General features: G+C 27.8%; 4 protein-coding genes and 1 long non-coding RNA gene across 9 annotated transcripts in view; 4 read left to right on the top strand and 1 right to left on the bottom strand.

Moving 5' to 3' along the window:
* Positions 1-97: 97 nt before the first annotated feature.
* On the top strand, positions 98-1,271 carry LOC126865584 (uncharacterized). Its single transcript, XR_007689592.1, has 3 exons — positions 98-277; positions 349-633; positions 812-1,271. It is a non-coding gene; the product is annotated as an uncharacterized LOC126865584 (long non-coding RNA).
* Positions 1,272-2,954: 1,683 nt separating this feature from the next.
* On the bottom strand, positions 2,955-6,113 carry LOC126865577 (ubiquitin carboxyl-terminal hydrolase 30 homolog). Its single transcript, XM_050618280.1, has 6 exons — positions 5,584-6,113; positions 5,345-5,503; positions 4,971-5,134; positions 4,370-4,780; positions 3,947-4,282; positions 2,955-3,871 (listed from the first exon to the last, which is right to left on the bottom strand). The coding sequence occupies exons 1-6, from the start codon at positions 5,681-5,683 to the stop codon at positions 3,623-3,625; spliced, it is 1,419 nt and encodes a 472-aa protein (XP_050474237.1). The 5' UTR covers positions 5,684-6,113; the 3' UTR covers positions 2,955-3,622.
* Positions 6,114-6,483: 370 nt separating this feature from the next.
* On the top strand, positions 6,484-9,637 carry LOC126865572 (protein deltex). The gene is made up of 6 exons (XM_050618268.1): positions 6,484-7,021; positions 7,379-7,571; positions 7,652-7,921; positions 8,005-8,293; positions 8,386-8,704; positions 8,796-9,637. The coding sequence occupies exons 1-6, from the start codon at positions 6,852-6,854 to the stop codon at positions 9,148-9,150; spliced, it is 1,596 nt and encodes a 531-aa protein (XP_050474225.1). The 5' UTR covers positions 6,484-6,851; the 3' UTR covers positions 9,151-9,637.
* Positions 9,638-9,767: 130 nt separating this feature from the next.
* On the top strand, positions 9,768-13,261 carry LOC126865581 (zinc finger protein 549-like). Of its 2 annotated transcripts, none has more exons than XM_050618293.1 (6): positions 9,768-10,184; positions 11,610-11,802; positions 11,888-12,027; positions 12,109-12,271; positions 12,355-12,609; positions 12,693-13,261. In XM_050618293.1, the coding sequence occupies exons 1-6, from the start codon at positions 10,105-10,107 to the stop codon at positions 12,822-12,824; spliced, it is 963 nt and encodes a 320-aa protein (XP_050474250.1). In that variant the 5' UTR covers positions 9,768-10,104; the 3' UTR covers positions 12,825-13,261. The 2 variants fall into 2 exon arrangements, with proteins under 2 accessions (XP_050474250.1, XP_050474251.1); XM_050618294.1 differs by lacking the exon at positions 9,768-10,184 and adding an exon at positions 11,113-11,196.
* A 404-nt stretch (positions 13,262-13,665) lies between these two features.
* LOC126865578 (BUB3-interacting and GLEBS motif-containing protein ZNF207) overlaps positions 13,666-17,878 on the top strand; it is a 42,183-nt gene continuing 37,970 nt past the window's right edge. For 2 of the 4 annotated variants that reach the window (XM_050618284.1, XM_050618283.1), the window contains exons 1-6: positions 13,666-13,884; positions 15,171-15,297; positions 15,401-15,765; positions 15,996-16,329; positions 16,404-16,803; positions 17,782-17,860. In XM_050618284.1, coding sequence (XP_050474241.1) covers positions 13,844-13,884; positions 15,171-15,297; positions 15,401-15,765; positions 15,996-16,329; positions 16,404-16,803; positions 17,782-17,804 — 1,290 coding nt within the window. In that variant the 5' untranslated portion in view covers positions 13,666-13,843 and the 3' untranslated portion in view covers positions 17,805-17,860. The remainder of the gene's footprint in view (positions 13,885-15,170; positions 15,298-15,400; positions 15,766-15,995; positions 16,330-16,403; positions 16,804-17,781; positions 17,861-17,878) is intronic. The other 2 variants (XM_050618282.1, XM_050618281.1) reach the window with 1 other exon arrangement.

The raw sequence follows: 17,878 nt of genomic DNA, 5'->3' as shown, positions 1-17,878 counted from the left end.
GAGAAACAGAGAGAACTAGAAAAGATTGTCAGAACATTACAAAAGTTTACCAGTGCGCAGCGCTCACTATTTTATTACTTGTCAAGTTGTCACTCACTAACGAACATGCGATATATCAGTGTGAAATAAGTTTTATATAAAATGTATTGTTCTGTATTCTCTAAAGATTGTACGAGTATTTTATACAAGTGAAAGTTTACTGTTTAGTTCTAACTAGGGGTAAATATGTAATTTATAATAATTTGAGCAACAATTAAGCAAATGCAACATTGAACAGGTACACAACCTTTATTCAATTTACGATAGCCTTGATATTTTTTGTTTTAATTTGCATATAATTATGTCTAGATTTCCATGAGATAAAGCATCGTGATTACCATTATAAGTAGTGGGTCAAACTAATAAGTCTCCAGAGACTAATAGGAAGGATAGAAACTGAGCAATAGCAGTTTTATGTGTTCTGCTCATTTCCCTAAAAACAGTTTTGCAATCTACCACAATAATATGAAACGTGATTCTTTTCAGATAATAATGAACATGTTTCTGCGTCATCTTCAACAATAGAAAAAATTCCCTAACCTGAATATTTTGCTATAAAATGCAATGACTCCCCTATAAATATCAAGGAAATACGTAAGTTGAAAGAAGTTTCAAATATACTATTTACTTTTGTGAACACTATTGTGAAAAACAGAGTTTTATGGGAGATATTAATGAGTAATCCAACTGAGCATAACTATGTAATATAAAATGTTAATGTTTAAGGATTAAAATCTTTATATATAATATCGAACATTATTTCTTATTGCAGTTGATAAGTATTGGTTCCCATATAATATACCAAAGAGTACACATCCAAGGAAGAAGTAACAATCCAAAACTACGTATGAGATAATTTTCCATGCCCATAACAATAAGAACACTCCACAACATACAAAAAAGAGTTTAACCAATCTCAAAAGAAAACTACTCTCAACAACAAAAGAAAATAAGACATTAAAACAATGAGTTGGATACTTGAAAGCAAGTAGAGTTTTTAAAGGATATAGTGAAAGACCTAAAACAAGAAAAACTTTTACCCGATTCTGCATGCTATTATCTTTCCATGCATGAATATGCTTCATTACAATTGTTCAACTGCATGTAGAGAAACAGAAACAATAGTAACTACAGCTGACTTAGAACTATGTCGATTCCTAAGAGAAGAGTGCAAATAAAATTGTATCAAAATTAAGGTTAGCTATGTATATATAAATTTTATTATTTCATTACATATATATTATTATTTATTTATATATATTGATATAAATATTACTATTTTCTTAATTTGCCTGCAAACTACATGTAAATTAATTGCTCACATCAGTAATGTATTAATTCTGTTTCATTGTACATAAAATATTCTACATTGCTATATTTAATTCTACATTGTACTTCATATATTATAATAACATTGTATTGATCCTGTTCAATTGTACGTAAAATATATGAATTCTATTCTACATATTTCTATTCTTCATATAGTAATATATTGTGAATTATAAAAAAACTAATAAATCTATTTTAATAATATATGACTGAATTTAATTTAATTTAATGCTTCTCTTGAAATGTAAGAAATACATACCTATATCTTCTTTATCCATAAGAATAAAACAAACGACAAAAATGTTTGCAAATATTTTAAATTCACCTTTCCCTTTTTGTGAACTTCATTAATCATTACTTTATATATTCGTATTTTTTCATATTAAACTTGTATATTTATTTCACTAACACTATTATTTTAGTCTATATACATTCGACTTTTTTAACTTCGCGCTATTTTTTCGTAATACATCAACGGCGCTGGCATATAAAGTCTTTTTCAATTTGCTCAGTGTAAAGTTATACATGCACTAAGGAGAGAGAGAAACAGACAGAGGCAACTAGACCCGGACTATATTTACATAATGGCGTTACACAACAAATTCTAACTTCTCGATTGGAGCGCCTTGCTGCGGACAAATCGATCAACATTACCAGGTCACAAAGAGTCTTACCCTACCACGAAAGTTTGCACACCTGTATCTACGACCGAGAGCGTGCTCATGTTGCACGCCGCTGTGTCAATATGTCATAACGCCATACTTCAGCAATACATAACAGATCGATTCTCTTCATACTTATTTAACTCCATTCAACTCTTTAGCATTTCATCTTTATTCGTATTATAGCGAATCGAAAATTCATGTATATACTTATCGTACAAAGTACTATATAATTATTTATATACATATATGTATAGAATTTTTCTATATGCAAATTTTATTAGGCAAAGTTAAAATATTTTTAAAATAGTAATGGTGCACTACATGGTACAGTAGTTGCTCTGGATCTAAGGGCATTTGAAAAATTTCAGAATTATCTGCAATTTTAAAAATTGAACTACATATTTTTATTTATACATCGATCAATGCGTTTTTAAATCTTTAGAGAAAACGATTAGTTTGAAAGCTATTTGAATTTCAATTTTGCAAGACTATTTTTTCTATTTTCTTATAAAATTGAAATCTGAATATTTAAGATTTAGTATCTTTTATTGCTTTATCTTCAACCATATAATAAAAGTTTATATTTTAAAATAAATTTAAAATAAAATAAATATAATCACTCACTGTGGTGGATATTATTGTAATTTTTTTATTTAATCTTGTGGATTCAGAATGGCTACAAGGTACAGGTATTAATTTAAAATCTCCATGGGCAGTTGTACGCCTGTTCCAGAATGGGTTCTCCAAAACATTTGTGCTTCAGATGGAGAAATAAAGAATATTATTAATAAACAAGCATTAACGTAACATTGTAATTTAATTATTATAAAAACTAGATTAGATGTAGAAAACTACATATTAGAGTTAGGTATATTACAAAGGGTTGAGTTAAATGATACAAGGGTATGAAAATTATGATACAAGTTATTGAAAATCTCAACTTATTACTTTTTCATTGCACGAAAATGTATTTCATTTAAAGTACATATCCAGAATTAAACTTTCAAACTCCAGATGTATAAAATAATAGTTTAAGTTTATATATAAAAACGATTGATTAATTTGGCACAATTTGATTTTGTTTCACTATTACAATGCAATTTACCAAGCAAGTAATGCAATCCTCTACAAACTATAACTATAGTATTCTACATACACAATATTCTATGATGCTTCCCTTAAATGTCGACTATTTTGTTTTGTTGCACATAAATTATTAAGTAGGTATAATTTTTAAAAATTTGTTTCAAATTTTGCACTATTTCATTCAGTTAGAAAATCATAATGTCAAAATTATAAGCAAAAAAAATATTTTTTATTTTTGTTTTTTATGTACCATTGTACGAAAATAAAGTGATACAGAAAATGTGAAATCTATTAAATAAAAAATTCACATAAATATAAATATTTGTTCTCTTTGTTTAACGAATAATTTGAAGTAATTTAAACTGTTTTGCAATAGGAACATAAAAGCTATTATTAGACACATTCAGTCTCTTAAATTCCATTATGATCATTACATCATTTCAATATATTGAGTCATCATTCCTAAACTTCCTGCGGTTACTAAAATTGATTACTAACTATCCTTATATGCTATTAATACGCTCGTAAAAGAGAAGATATGGTGTGGCACATAAAACTTCAATCAAGGATATGCTCTCAACTACATTATCCGAAGTATACAACCACTGATTGGCTTTATTTCCTCGTCTATAACAAACAAAATGCCCAGAATCAACAGGTCCGCGATGTTCTACAATCGCACGCAATTGATACTTATGTTTATCTTGTAGCGTTGTTCGATTAGTAAGTAACATTGTTGCTTCAGGATCGCCCTATCAATTCATATTTCATATTAAATTTGTGACTAGCAAACATATATATTTGATACATTATATTGTATATCATACCCGTGCATTTCGCTTTTTTGTTTCTATAAAAGTATAAGGATCTAAAGTTAGTACTTCAGGAAATTTGACTGGATCATCTCTCTTAATTGGTATTCCTGAAGAGCTCCATGTGGTTCTTGATATATGTAAACATAAACATTTAGGGAGTTTGCCTAGAGTTAAGGTTTTAGTAGCTAAACAACGCATTCCGCATCCGTCACATGAAACGTCTTGAACAATTTCACTGGTTACAAAACGCGTTAATAATTCTTCCAATGTGTGATATGATTTAATATGTGGACCCAAAGGAGGCAAAGGTAAAGAAATTGTTTCAAGTTTGTCATAATGTACTGCAGACTACAAAAGATATTCTTATTTATTTTTTTATAATTAAATATGTTGTATTAAAGTAAAGTAAAATTCTAATTAAAATAAAAGACTAACCTTCCATTTACAGCAACTGCATTGTAATTGACTAGTTAATAAGCCAGAAAATGGATGTACTACTATCGATATTGGTGGAGCAATAGAAAATGACATAGCACATAAGGAGTTCCACGGTTTAAGAGATTCTTTATTTTCCTCAACTCCAACATTTTTTGAAAGTAGTTCTGAAGACCTAGCAAGGATTATACCTGGCTTATTATATGCCATAGGAATACTTGATATGGACGTCGTCGAAGATATTACATGACTGTTGCAATTTCTATCAAAACCATTTGGAATGTTAGGACTTTTGTTAGCTGATACAATATCATTACAAGATACACTTCTAAATGATAAAGGATCACCCAATTTCTTTGTATCTGTTATCATTATTGTACTTTGTGGTAAAGCATCAGACAAACAACCTTTCTGAAATCATTTGTTGTAGATATATTTAACTTGTTATTTAGTCTTTTTACTTTAAAGATTTAAAAATATGTCATATAAATTTGAAAGTTTTCTCAAACTACTTAATATATTATGTAGTATACCAAACAATAATGTATTTTTAACAATTCAATATAACTTTAGTTTGATAACTTTTAGTTTGTAAGCATACCCTATTTCCGTGTTGAATTTCTGCTTGTAATGCACTGAGAACTACATGAAATAGCTCATGTACATCCTGATGACCAGGTGCAAATTTCCATTGACTACCAAGTGAAGAAATTATTTCAATTGGTGTTACATCACCATATAAATCTTCCGTATATCCATTGATTTCTAATCCAAAAAAAAATTTATAATATACATTCCATAATAACATATATATTATTTATAGTATTTGAATGAATAAATCTTTAAGTTTAGTAAATTAAATTTAATGAATTAAAAATTCTTACTATAATTTATTTCTTAATAAAATATCAGTCATTATTTTTATAGTAAAGAATTAATAAAATTAAGGACATTTTGTTAAAATTAACAACATACTTTCAAAAACAGATAATGAAGTCGAAATGAAATTAACTTTCCCATTTGCTTCATATTGTTTCTTTAACCATCCAATAAAAATTGGGCAAGCCGCCAAAGCTTGCAAAAGAGAATTCAAGAAGCAAGTGTATCCTAAATTATTGATTCCAATAACTGTTCCTAAAAGGATACATAAATTATAACATATAATATCTTTCTCCTGGACAATTGTAAGAAATTAAATATATTTCGCACTATACCTTTTTTTCGAGGTTTAGGAGATGGACCCCATATAACAAATGCTGCAATGGCTATTGCGAATCCTACACTGGCAAATACAGCAACTTTTTCTACATCCATATTCTTGGAATGTTCGTTGAAATTAGAAATTTCTTGAAAAACTGCAAAAGCTAACCTACACGTTACTTCAGAGAACAAACATATCCATTAACACATATGCATATCTTTCTCAAGTTATTAATCTTTCGTAATACGAATAATTAATTTCTCAGTATTTTCATAGTTCGTTTAAAGTTTATTACAGCAAGTTGTAAGTTGCATTTACGAAAATAATTTAATCATGCTTTGAACAACCTTTACACAATAATAATACAAAGAAATATGATTTATTTATTATATACAAGTTTATGTGTTACTCTCGATTGTATTGATTTGAAATTAATGTCTTCTTCATAAAAAATCACAGTTTTTATAAATCATAAACGATATAATTGTATACACACGATGCTCTGACCAAACATTCATTTGACATCATGAATACACATAATACATATATATGCAAGTAGATATAGATTTTTATGGAGACTATATAAATGTTAACAATAAAAATTTTTGCTAGATTTATAAAAGTAATATTGTATAATAGTTAATAAAGTATTATTATAAGATATTATTAAAGATAAATGAGACAATAAATAATAAAACAGAAAACAAATAATTATATCATATGTATATATATATATATATGTATAAATGTTTCAAACTATTATGATGACTTTAATTAAAAATAGTGAGATATATGATTCAAAGTATCCTAAACCAAATTTTATAACATTTACGTAAATTTAAGTAACAAGAATTTTTAAATACGATTATTCAAAGTCGATCATCGATATTGCGATTATTCGATGCTTAAAATTGCGCGTACTTCAGGTGAAGTTATTCGTCTTATATTCGTTATTCATTAATCGTTAATTTATTACAAACAAGATAATATGAAGTAAGGAATAGAATTTATTTGATATAATTCATTCAGTAGATAAATCGTTATTCATTATTAAATTCATTATTAAAGTTCATTTGTATATTTTGATATTGTAATTTAGATTACAATATGAATGGTGTGATATACATGAATTTATTTGTATGTACACATACGTTGACGCGTGTGTTTGTGTAGTGAGATAAATTAGGCTGAATGCAAAAAAATTGAAAATGTTTTCACGTTTTGACTGCGCAAATATGTGTTGCGCGTGCATGTGAAATTCTTAAGTAAATTTTTAAGAAAATGAACGCCCAGGCGCAAGAACATGGTCATGCTGTTGTTGTGTGGGAGTGGGAAAATCGTCACGGACGTTGGAGACCTTATAGTCCTGCGGTGTCGCAACATCTTGAGAGAGCACATTGTAAAAAATTAACTCGGGTTTTCCTGAATGATGCAGATCCTAGTTTGGATAGGTTTGTATTTAATATATGTAACCAAAGATTCTGATATATCTAAGTCCGCTTGAAAACTTTCTCATTTTTCTACAAATATAAATAAAACATGTTTACGTCAAAGATTGTTTCAGGAAAAGATTATAAAAAACAAAAAGTATAAAGCATAAAAGAAATATAATTTCATTTAGTTTTATATTTCAGGATACTGATAATTGATAATGGTAACATAAATAATATATAATATTATTATATTATATATAAATATAATTTTAGTATATAATATAATACATATAATAAACTTTTACCTTTATTTATATACAGAAAAAAACATTTATTTATATACAAAAAAAAATATATTTCTATTGCTTTAAATAGGTATTATATAAATTTAAAAACTAAAACACAATGTAGTGAGGATGGGAATGAAACGCATAATATTAGAAGAAAATTTTATCTTCCAAGTTCTCCAGCTGGTAAAGGTGCTAAATGGGAGTGGGCTGGTGACACAGATGATTGGCATACATATGATATGGAAGTGCAATGTTTGATAGAAGAAGCATGGGCAAGAGTAAGTAAGAACATTATGAAGAAAAATAAAAGTTATAAATTAATCATAATTATAAAAATTTTATTAATTTTTTATTTTAGGGTGATAAAACTATTGATGTATCTAAGACTTATTTAGGTTTTCCTTATATCATAAATTTTTGTAATTTGACTCAAGTTCGTTGTTGCACTGGATATGTAAGATCGATACGACGTATTCAGCAAGCACCTTATCCTTTAGTCAAAGTAGCTCTAGAAGAATTACAAGCTATTTCTGAAATAAAAGCAACATCTGCAATTGTTAAAAATTTAACTACAAAAATCACACATAAAAAGTCATCTACTGGAAATACAAAAAAGAATAATAAAAAGGTAAAAAAGAGCACTTGTTACTAATATTATAAATATGATATTATATTATCATTATATGATGATAATTCTACATATGTTATTAGAGCAAAAGTGGAGATACCGGTCCATCAAACATAGCTCGTGTTATTTTGAGTAATTTTAATATATTTAGTAATAAACATGGAATAGAAAATAATAATTCAATTACAAGTATCGAATCTGGACAAAAAAGAAAAACTTGGGATAGTGCATTGGATGTAGATTCTAGTAGTACAAAAAGTGGACGAAGGCCAAGCGTTGATACAGTTTCTACATATTTGAGTCATGAAAATCCAATAGATTTATTGGACAGCAGTGTAGGAAGTGATGATGCTTTCAAAGATGCCATTTTGAGTAATTTATCATACTTCCTTTAATTTACTTTTACCCTTATCATACTTTCTCATAGTTTTATATAACATATTACATGAATTTACTTTGTTCAGGTGTAGACACTGAATCTGATGTTATTTCCCAATATGTGAAAGTAGTAGAAAGTGATAATTGCGACTCTTGTCCTGTCTGTCTGGGTATGCCAGAGCCACTAACAGTAGAGTTAACTCGCTGTAAACATAGATTACATTTAGCATGTTTGAATGCAATGCTTAGTTGTCAACAACCTCCTATGTATATACAGTGCCCTGTTTGTCGTTTAATTTATGGTGAAAAAAGAGGAAATCAACCTCCTGGAACTATGAATTGGACAAGAATACTCCGAGCACTGCCTGGTTTTCCAAATACAAATACAATTCAGATAACCTATGAGTAAGTAGATTAGGGATTTCGTCCAGCAATTACAGATCACCCAATATATTTGAGAAATAAATATTTCATTTAAATAAATGCTCAATTTCAGCATTCCATCAGGAATTCAAGGAAATGAACATCCCAATCCTGGTCAAGCTTATTATGCTGTAGGCTTTCCACGTATATGTTACCTTCCAGATAATAATTTAGGTCGTAGAGTTTTAAGATTGCTACAAATTGCATTTGAACGAAAACTTATATTTACAATCGGACGATCGATAACTACTGGAAGAGAAGATGTAGTAACATGGAATGAAATTCATCATAAGACTGAACTGGGACCATCAACAACTGGTCATGGTTACCCTGATAAAAGTTACCTCGAAAGAACATTAGCTGAACTAGCAGCTCAGGGCGTAACAGATGGGCAATCATCACCTACATTGTACCAGGAATTACAATGAAGTAATAACTTCTATTTAATACATTATATGAGATCAAATTTTACAATTAATATTAAATATTCAGTAGACTTATAATTTAATATAATGCCGTAGATTCCGCACTGTGTGTTCAGTTAATGTCACTTTTTTTTAAAGTAATTAAACGATGCAAAGGTAATAGTATTAAAAATTTATAACTTGTCCAAAGCCAATTTTAGTTTCTTATGTGTAACATAATTGTGATGCACATACACTGCGCAACACGACAGACAATTACGTTATATTCATATTTTTAAGTTTACTTGCTAGTTTATTTCTGTTTCATGTAATGATTCAGAAAAGTAGTAAATATTTATATATAAACATTAGTTTTTCTGTAATGTATTAGAGAAAAGAAATTATACGGATATATGAATATAAATCTCTATAAGAGATAAGTGTATTAAAATACGAATATACGGTTCATATGTATTCTAAAATAAGAAAAATACATATATTTTATATGGAATTGAATTGTGTAAAATTATATTATATTAATAATTATATTAATTATTTATCAAAATTTCGTGACCTTTATAATTATATATTCTTATAATTTACTGCTATTCAATTTTAAATTACTATATGTTAACATTCTTTCAAAGAAACAGATCGTTTTGTATCTTTTTGAGTAGTATACGATAGGTGGCGCGACTTTCAATCCAATAAAATGGCCGAAAATTGATTTTTCTACGCGGACGTGAGTTCTATAAAATTTTTTACATTCAAACACGAATGAACGCCGTATATATTGGGAAACGATAATGTTTTAAAAAAAAAAAAAAAAACGAAGATTACATTGTTACGGATCGTGATCAATTGAATATACCTATTACGATAGAATACTAAAACGTGAAGAACTTATATGTTATACTACCTGGCGCAAAGACGTCCGGTAATTTCTAATGTCTTTTTGAAATAAGAATTCGCGCCTAAATGAGTGCTAAAGGCCAATACAATTGCGTTTTGTGTGACTCAAAATTAGAATCCAAGGAAGCTTTGCAGGAGCATTTTAGGTACTAAAAGAAACTATTCTATTTGATATGTTCATAACCAAGCAAGCAATTTCATAAAAGAAAGATATTTTTATACGTACAACCTATTTTTCCATCCTATTCCAATGCACATTCCGAAATAAAAACATTATAATAAATAAAAATATTTTTAAATACGTTAATGATAATATTCAGCTATATTACCGATAGAGTATTGTTCGCGCTATTTTTCCAATTGCTTGCGTTTTCTTTTTTGCTTTCGGTATAAAGGTGTTTCTATTATGATAATAATTATAATAATAACACAAGTTACAATGATGTAATTACAAATAATTATATACAACATAGAATTAAACAAATTTTTACTAACTGTGATGGATTCTATTAGATTATTCATACATTTACTAAAAAGTAACATTTTTCGGAGAAACATTGTATAAATATATATAATTTGCCCTTTGTGTAAATAAAATTTTAATTGGATTAATAGTAAATATTTGGAAAATGTTTTAAATAATTGTTACATTATTTAAAATTTAGCATAGTTATTACTTAATAACTAATAATGTAAGATGAGTCAACAATATATTTTATATGAAAAATATATTTTATTTTGTTAATTATATTTTATATTCACTTCCGTTTTCATCATCTGAAGATTAAAATAATATTTAAGTTTAGAACAATTTTATTATAATAATATTTAAAATTACATTTACTTTAAAATGATATATTTAACTTTAAATTTTGCATTTTCGTTTTTGCAGATTTTAATAGTTTTAGGCCGATAAAATTCATAAATATTTATTTCATTTAAAGATTATCTTGTATTTTATGATCAAATAAATATATAAGCAAAATGTAATACATGAAATATTACTATATTCTATATTTTATTCCATTAAATAGAAGTTAAATATATTTCACACATTAGTTTATGACACATTTACTCCTTCATATCATTTTGTTAGTTGTATTGCAAAACGAATGTTAGCAAGTTAGAAAATTAACAGAAACAGTATTATCAAAGAATGTGAAGCTCCTTAAATCTTTTTTTATTATAAAAAATGATTTATTAAGTATTTTAAATATTGGCTATATATTGGATTTATATATTTTGTTTAACTATATGTTAGCTATTATGATTTTATTACTAACAATTGAAATTTTATATTCATAAGAGAAAGATTTTTTTTAATAGTGCATTATTATAAGATAAATTTATACATGCATGTAGAAGAGGAAGAGAAATTGTTCAGTTTCCCTAAATTCTAGTATATAATTTTGATATAATATGTCAAACTTTGTTTTGTTCATAGATTTCCTAATAACTCATTGCTAAAAAAAGAAGAAAACAAAATTAAAACAAGTTTTATTGAGTTTGTTATTGAAATGATGTTTTAGAAATAAAAAATTTAATTACATGTGAATATACTGTGTACATAGGAAACATGCCAACAAAGAAATAGATACTCGTGGTAAACCCGTCAAAAGAAGCAAAAACGATGATACCCAATGTGATGTATGTGGTCAAGCATTTGATTCAATTAGTGCAACAATACGACATAGATTTAAAGTCCATCCTAATTCTCCAACAAAATTTTATTGTCATTATTGTGGGATGCAATTTCCTCTAAAAGTATGTTTCTATAGAAATAGAAATAGAAATAGAAACATAATATATGTTTCTTCTTTAATTTTATAAACTACTCATTTTTTATTAGACACACAGGGATAATCATCAAGCATCACATGATTCATCTGAAAGTGAGAGAAAAGAACAACATAAGAAATGTGAAGAATGCGATGTATTGTTTTATAATGAAAAAGCTTTAGATTATCATTATCGTTCTATACATAAAAGGTTGTAAATCTTTTCTATAATATTTTTTATGATTTTTATTTTTAAATAATTTTTAATTGTATCTAATAATTTAATTTATAGGATGGTACATTTATTTCAACCAATAGCAACACCACCTCCTAGCAATAAAATCAAAGTAAATTCAATGAATGATGCTCTCAGCGTATATTACTGTCATTTGTGTGGTGCTGAATATATTATAAAATTCAATTTGCAGCGACATTTGGAAAGAGCTCATACTCAAGTAAAGCAATATAAATAAATATTAAATAAGCAAATTTTGTTACAGGTGCATTATGTTTAACATTTTACCTTTATAATTAATAGGAAGAAAGAGAAGCTGTTCCAGAAGATTTAATAAAATGTACAGTATGCGCTGCTCTATTTTGCAGTAAAAGAGCATATGAAACGCATAACAGTTATCATCAACCAGATGATTTATATGTAACATCAGAAGAACAAAGATTGCAAACTGTAACTAAAGTAGATCAAGATTTTGATATTAGGCGTGTCGAAGGAGTTGCTGACAAATATGTTCCAAAAACTAATACTACAAAAAGGCCTGCTAAAAATTGGCCAAAGGTATCAATTAAATTTAGTTTTTCCTCAATCATATATATTGATTGAATTTACCAACACAATTAATGAAATTTATTATTTTATAGCCTAAGAGAACCCAAGAGAATGTAGAAGTAAAACAAAAGGATTATTCTTCTTCAGATGATGAACCTGGTACTACTAATGAATCCAGTGATTCAGAAAGTGATCTTCCATTGAAACAAAGGATTTGCAGCTAACGGAGGTCTCTTATTGTTTATAAAATACTTCTATATTTATATTTTTAACATATTGAAACTATGTTAAAATGATCGTCATTGTAAAATTATCAGATTTTATTCTTTATTTTGACATAAACATAAAATGTGATTATAGATGATAACATCTATATTAATATTTTTTAGATTGATATATATACTTATTTTTTCATTTGTTTAATTTGTCGTTTTAGGATTATTTTGCTTTTCACGATATTAAATTAATAATTATAAATACATATATTATCCGCATTTATGTAGAATGTGTTCATGTTACTATATGAAACATTGATTTGTATATATGTATGTAGTTTGTATATCTTCATAAATATTTGTATATAATTTTATGCATATACATATATATTATAACATATATAACATACTTGATGGAATAAACAGGACAACAATATCAAAACCTACTTAAAAGAAATTGAAATATTATGAAATGATTATTATAAAATAGTATGGATTAAGTTCTACTTAAATAATTGTTTTGACAAATTACATGTTTAAAAATTGTAAATAAGTAATATTTTAAATGAGGAAAAAATTTATTTTTGAATGCAAATATAGTGTTTTTTCAGATCATAATGTGTTTACATAAAACGGTTTTAAATTGTACAAAGAAAAAGCTTTTGCTTATTAACAATGATTTTTCGTGTCTATTTAATGAGGAACATAAATAGTTTAGTACTATAGTATGCTCGTGATTGTTCTTATTCAAGCCAGAAAGAAAATTTCCTCTCTGTTCAAGTATGTTCACCTAGAATATCGTTAGGGAAAATTTAGTCGTATAAACTAGTTATTTTTAAGTAATACTATTGGTTATAGTTCCTTCCGTCAAATACGGAAAAGATGCAGTCGCCATTTTACATCGTCGATTTTTACGTCGTGTGTGTGCACTGCAGTTACTTTGCGAGTTGAATTCTTACTACGTGGGCGTAAAACATTTAGTGGCATATTTTTATTAATTTTTAATTGGTAAAAGTTGATAAGAGAATATGGGACGCAAAAAGAAGAAGCAATCAAGACCGTGGTGCTGGTATCCTTTTTTAAAATATCCTTTATTAGAGGATATTTTACGTAACTATATTTTTAGATCATAAATCAAAATTACAATTACATTATTCTTATAATCGTGTGAATTTAAGTATTCTAACATTCTACTAATGTTTGTATCATATCTTATTGCTAGATCTTAGTTTGAAATTCGAAAGTATCTAATTTATCGTAGAACATTTTTAACCCGCTCAGTAAAAGCCTGTGACGAGTTAAAGTGGCTGAATACGTGAGAAATCGATATTTCGTTAGTAACTATATTTGACTATATCTTTTTCGTAATTATGAAGGTATTTATATATACGAAATATAATAGATTGTTCAATGTCATATTAGTAAAGTATTTGTTGAGAAAAATCTCACAAATGCTCCTTATGATATCTTATTTTGGACGAGTTGCTATATTATTTAGTAAAGTAAAAGAAAAGATATACATTTTTAATTATTACTATGAAATAATGTTCAAATATTTATTTTTATTTTTTAAGAAAATTTGAGTAATAAAAGATTTAAAATTAAAAAGTTATTTTTATATTATTTCGATTATGTTAATCCCATCAAATACAATAAAAAGAATTAATTTAAAAATCAACATTTATATACATATATTTTATTATATATTCCTGTGTTATGTTTGATACATTTCTGGAAGATTATATGTAATAATTATCTATTTATATATATATAAATATCTTTTTTTAATCATTGAAACAAAATTTGGATTTGAAGCTAACTATAATGAATTAACAGTGTTAATTACATCGTTCATTTTTTATATATCCTATATACAATCCTATGTTATATCTTGTTTAAAGAGAATTAACCTTCTAAGATGTTATTATAAAAGTACAAAAAAAATTATTTCTTGATCTTCATTGAATTATTAAATTAAATTGGAGGATTATATGAGAAATAATAAAATTTATAGCTTCATAAATAACTCATATTTACTACATAATTCCATACAAATTAAATTATTGAAGACTTAAAAATATATCAATCCAAATTTTTTTTCATTTTATTACTATGTAGCATTTAATTAATACTAATGTCAGACATGCGCATATGTTTAAACACATGGCAAATTATATTATTTTTATTGTTATAAATTATTACATTTGTATTAATCTTATAGATGAATTAAAAATGGTTGATATAAAAATACGCAATAGATATGTATTTTGAATACATCTATGTTAATTATCCAGGTTATTGAGTGATATCTTTTTATTTTTATACTTTCATATTGTACTTAACCAATTTATTAAGGTATTGTAATAGAGAATTTGAAGATGAAAAGATTCTTATACAACACCAGAAAGCAAAACATTTCAAATGCCACATATGTCATAAGAAGCTTTATACGGGACCAGGACTTAGTATACATTGTATGCAGGTAATATTATTAGCTATATAATACATGAATATATTGTTATATAATTTAAAAATTTGAAGGTACATAGATACCAAAAGATTACAATATTGTCCCAATTTTTTAGGTACATAAAGAAGCGATAGACAAGGTACCTAATTCTTTGCCGAATCGAAGCAATATTGAAATAGAAATTTATGGTATGGAAGGCATACCACCAAACGATGCAAAAGAACATGAAAGACAGAGGAATGGAGGTAGACCTGGTTCACCAAGTTCTGGTGAAGATGAACCAGTTCGAAAAAAAGCAAAACCAGAAGGTTTATTAGGTTCTGCACCAGGAGCAATGCCTACAGGTTCCAACATGATGCCAGGTGTAATGCCAGGTATGGCAGCTCATCCTGGTATGCCACCAATGGGATCGTTCCCACCACCCATGCATCATATGATGGGACCTATGGGTCCTGTAGGTCCACCTTTCATGGGTCCTGGGTATGTATAACTTATTTTTTTTAAACCAGACAACGCGAAAGAAGAGTTAAATATCTGATATTAATTTAATACAAGTTAGGTAAATACAATCTAAAGTTTTTAAATTCATATATATATATATATATATATATATATATATATATACATATATATTATATAATATATATATATTAATAAAAGAAGTATGGAAATAATAGGATAAAGCAATAAATTTTTTCTTTTTTTTATAGTATGATGCCTGGAATGCCGGGTATGCCTCCAGGTATACAACCACCAGTATCTGGTGCATCCATACCACCAACACGACCATTATTTCCAAGTGCTGCAGCTGTTTCAACAACTGCGTCTACATCTGTGACTTCTCCTTTGGGTACAGATTTTAAACCAATTACGTCAGTGGCTGGTGGATCTATAGGACCTGTGAAGCCAACATTCCCTGCATATAGTAATACAGATAATAGTACCACTACTAACAATAATATTGGTAGTGATCAAAAAGTAAATCTTATAGCCACTACTAGTGCTGCCATTAAAATTATTCATCCGCCAGAAGATCTCAGCCTAGTATGTTGACTATTTTTATTACTCATATGTTAATAGTAAATATAGAAAGCGAAAACAAAAATTATATGTTATAGGAGGAAATTAGAGCAAGACTTCCAAAATACCAGCGGCGACAAACGCAAGAAACTCGAACTGTGCAAACTGCTGATGCCAATCAGCAAGCTGCTGCATTACAACAGCAGCAGCAACAGCAACAACAGCAGCAACAGCAACAACAAGCTGCTGTTGCTAATGCAGCTGCTGCATTTCAGGATCAGCAACAGCGACAACAAGCGGCATTAAATGCACTTCAGCAGCAACAGCAGAGATTTCAGCGACCTCCACAAGCAGTAATGGTTCCTGCATCTGCAGCAATGCCTGTTAGTTCCGTTGCACTGATGGCACCGCTTATGCGGCCCACTATGACCCTAGCTGCACCTGCTCTGATTCATGGAGGTAACATGATGCGACCGCCCCCCATGGGCCTACCACCAGGTAAGTCTCTATAATTTTAAATACTCATCTCTATTTCAACGAGAGCACCTCATCGATATTCATTAATCTACGTAAATATTATCAAATTTGTACCAAATTATTTTTGTGTCCCTTCCAGTATCATATTTAGAATTATTTGAGATGTATTGAGTAATTGTCCAATGCAATTTTATTGCGCTACATTAAGTGAAGTTAAGATAAAAAATTATTTCTTTTTCCATAATAGTTTTTAACATAAATTAATATTTCTTCAACACTTCGATATTTACTTCTTTCAAAAATGGTATGGAACCATATTTAAAGTATTTGAGGTAAAACATATTAATGTGTAAATATCTATGTATAGATGCAATAGGATTAACATATCAAGAGTACCTAATGCATTGCATATACATCTTATGGAATACATATATATATATACAATATATATTCTTAGTCACAAATATATAGCAGATTTTACTAAACAGCTTAAGCCAATAACTTTCTTGTTTGTGCTATAAAATGGTCATATTAGCACTAATATAGGAAACACTAAATGTTTTTTAATTAATGGTATAAGACAATAAATTTTCATTCAGACAATAAATTTGCCCAAAAGCTGGAGGTTGCATTTAGTAAACATATAGATAGATCATTAAGACAAAATGTTTTCCTCTGACATGCAGTATAATATACCTTTGCACATCATCCATTATTATGCAGCCCTTACCCTCTGTTCCCAAGAAAAAATTAAACTTGCCCAACGGTTAAGAATGTGTTATAGATGAATGAGAGTCACAGAAGACAAAAATAGTGTTGGGGAAGGGGGTCAATTTTTATCAGGTATACAAAAAATATATTAAACACAAGAACATTAAAGGAAAAAAGAGGAGAAATTAAATGTGATCGTTCTGATATTAGCATGTTTAGAATTCATCCGTATGCCAAAATCAACGACAGAGTGTCTTGTACGTTTATGTTTTAACGGTGCGTTTGCAGGGCGCCCAGTCACTCCTTGGTGAGTGTTGAACGAACCCAGTCTGGTTACTAAAACCGTGTATTATACAAACGCAACAAGGTTGGTCCTTAGCAATTA

This window comes from Bombus huntii, chromosome 5 (assembly GCF_024542735.1).
Source record: "Bombus huntii isolate Logan2020A chromosome 5, iyBomHunt1.1, whole genome shotgun sequence".
Classification (NCBI taxonomy): domain Eukaryota; kingdom Metazoa; phylum Arthropoda; class Insecta; order Hymenoptera; family Apidae; genus Bombus; species Bombus huntii.
The sequence above is the reverse complement of the archived record's forward strand: the minus strand, read 5'-3'. Positions and strand labels throughout refer to the sequence as shown.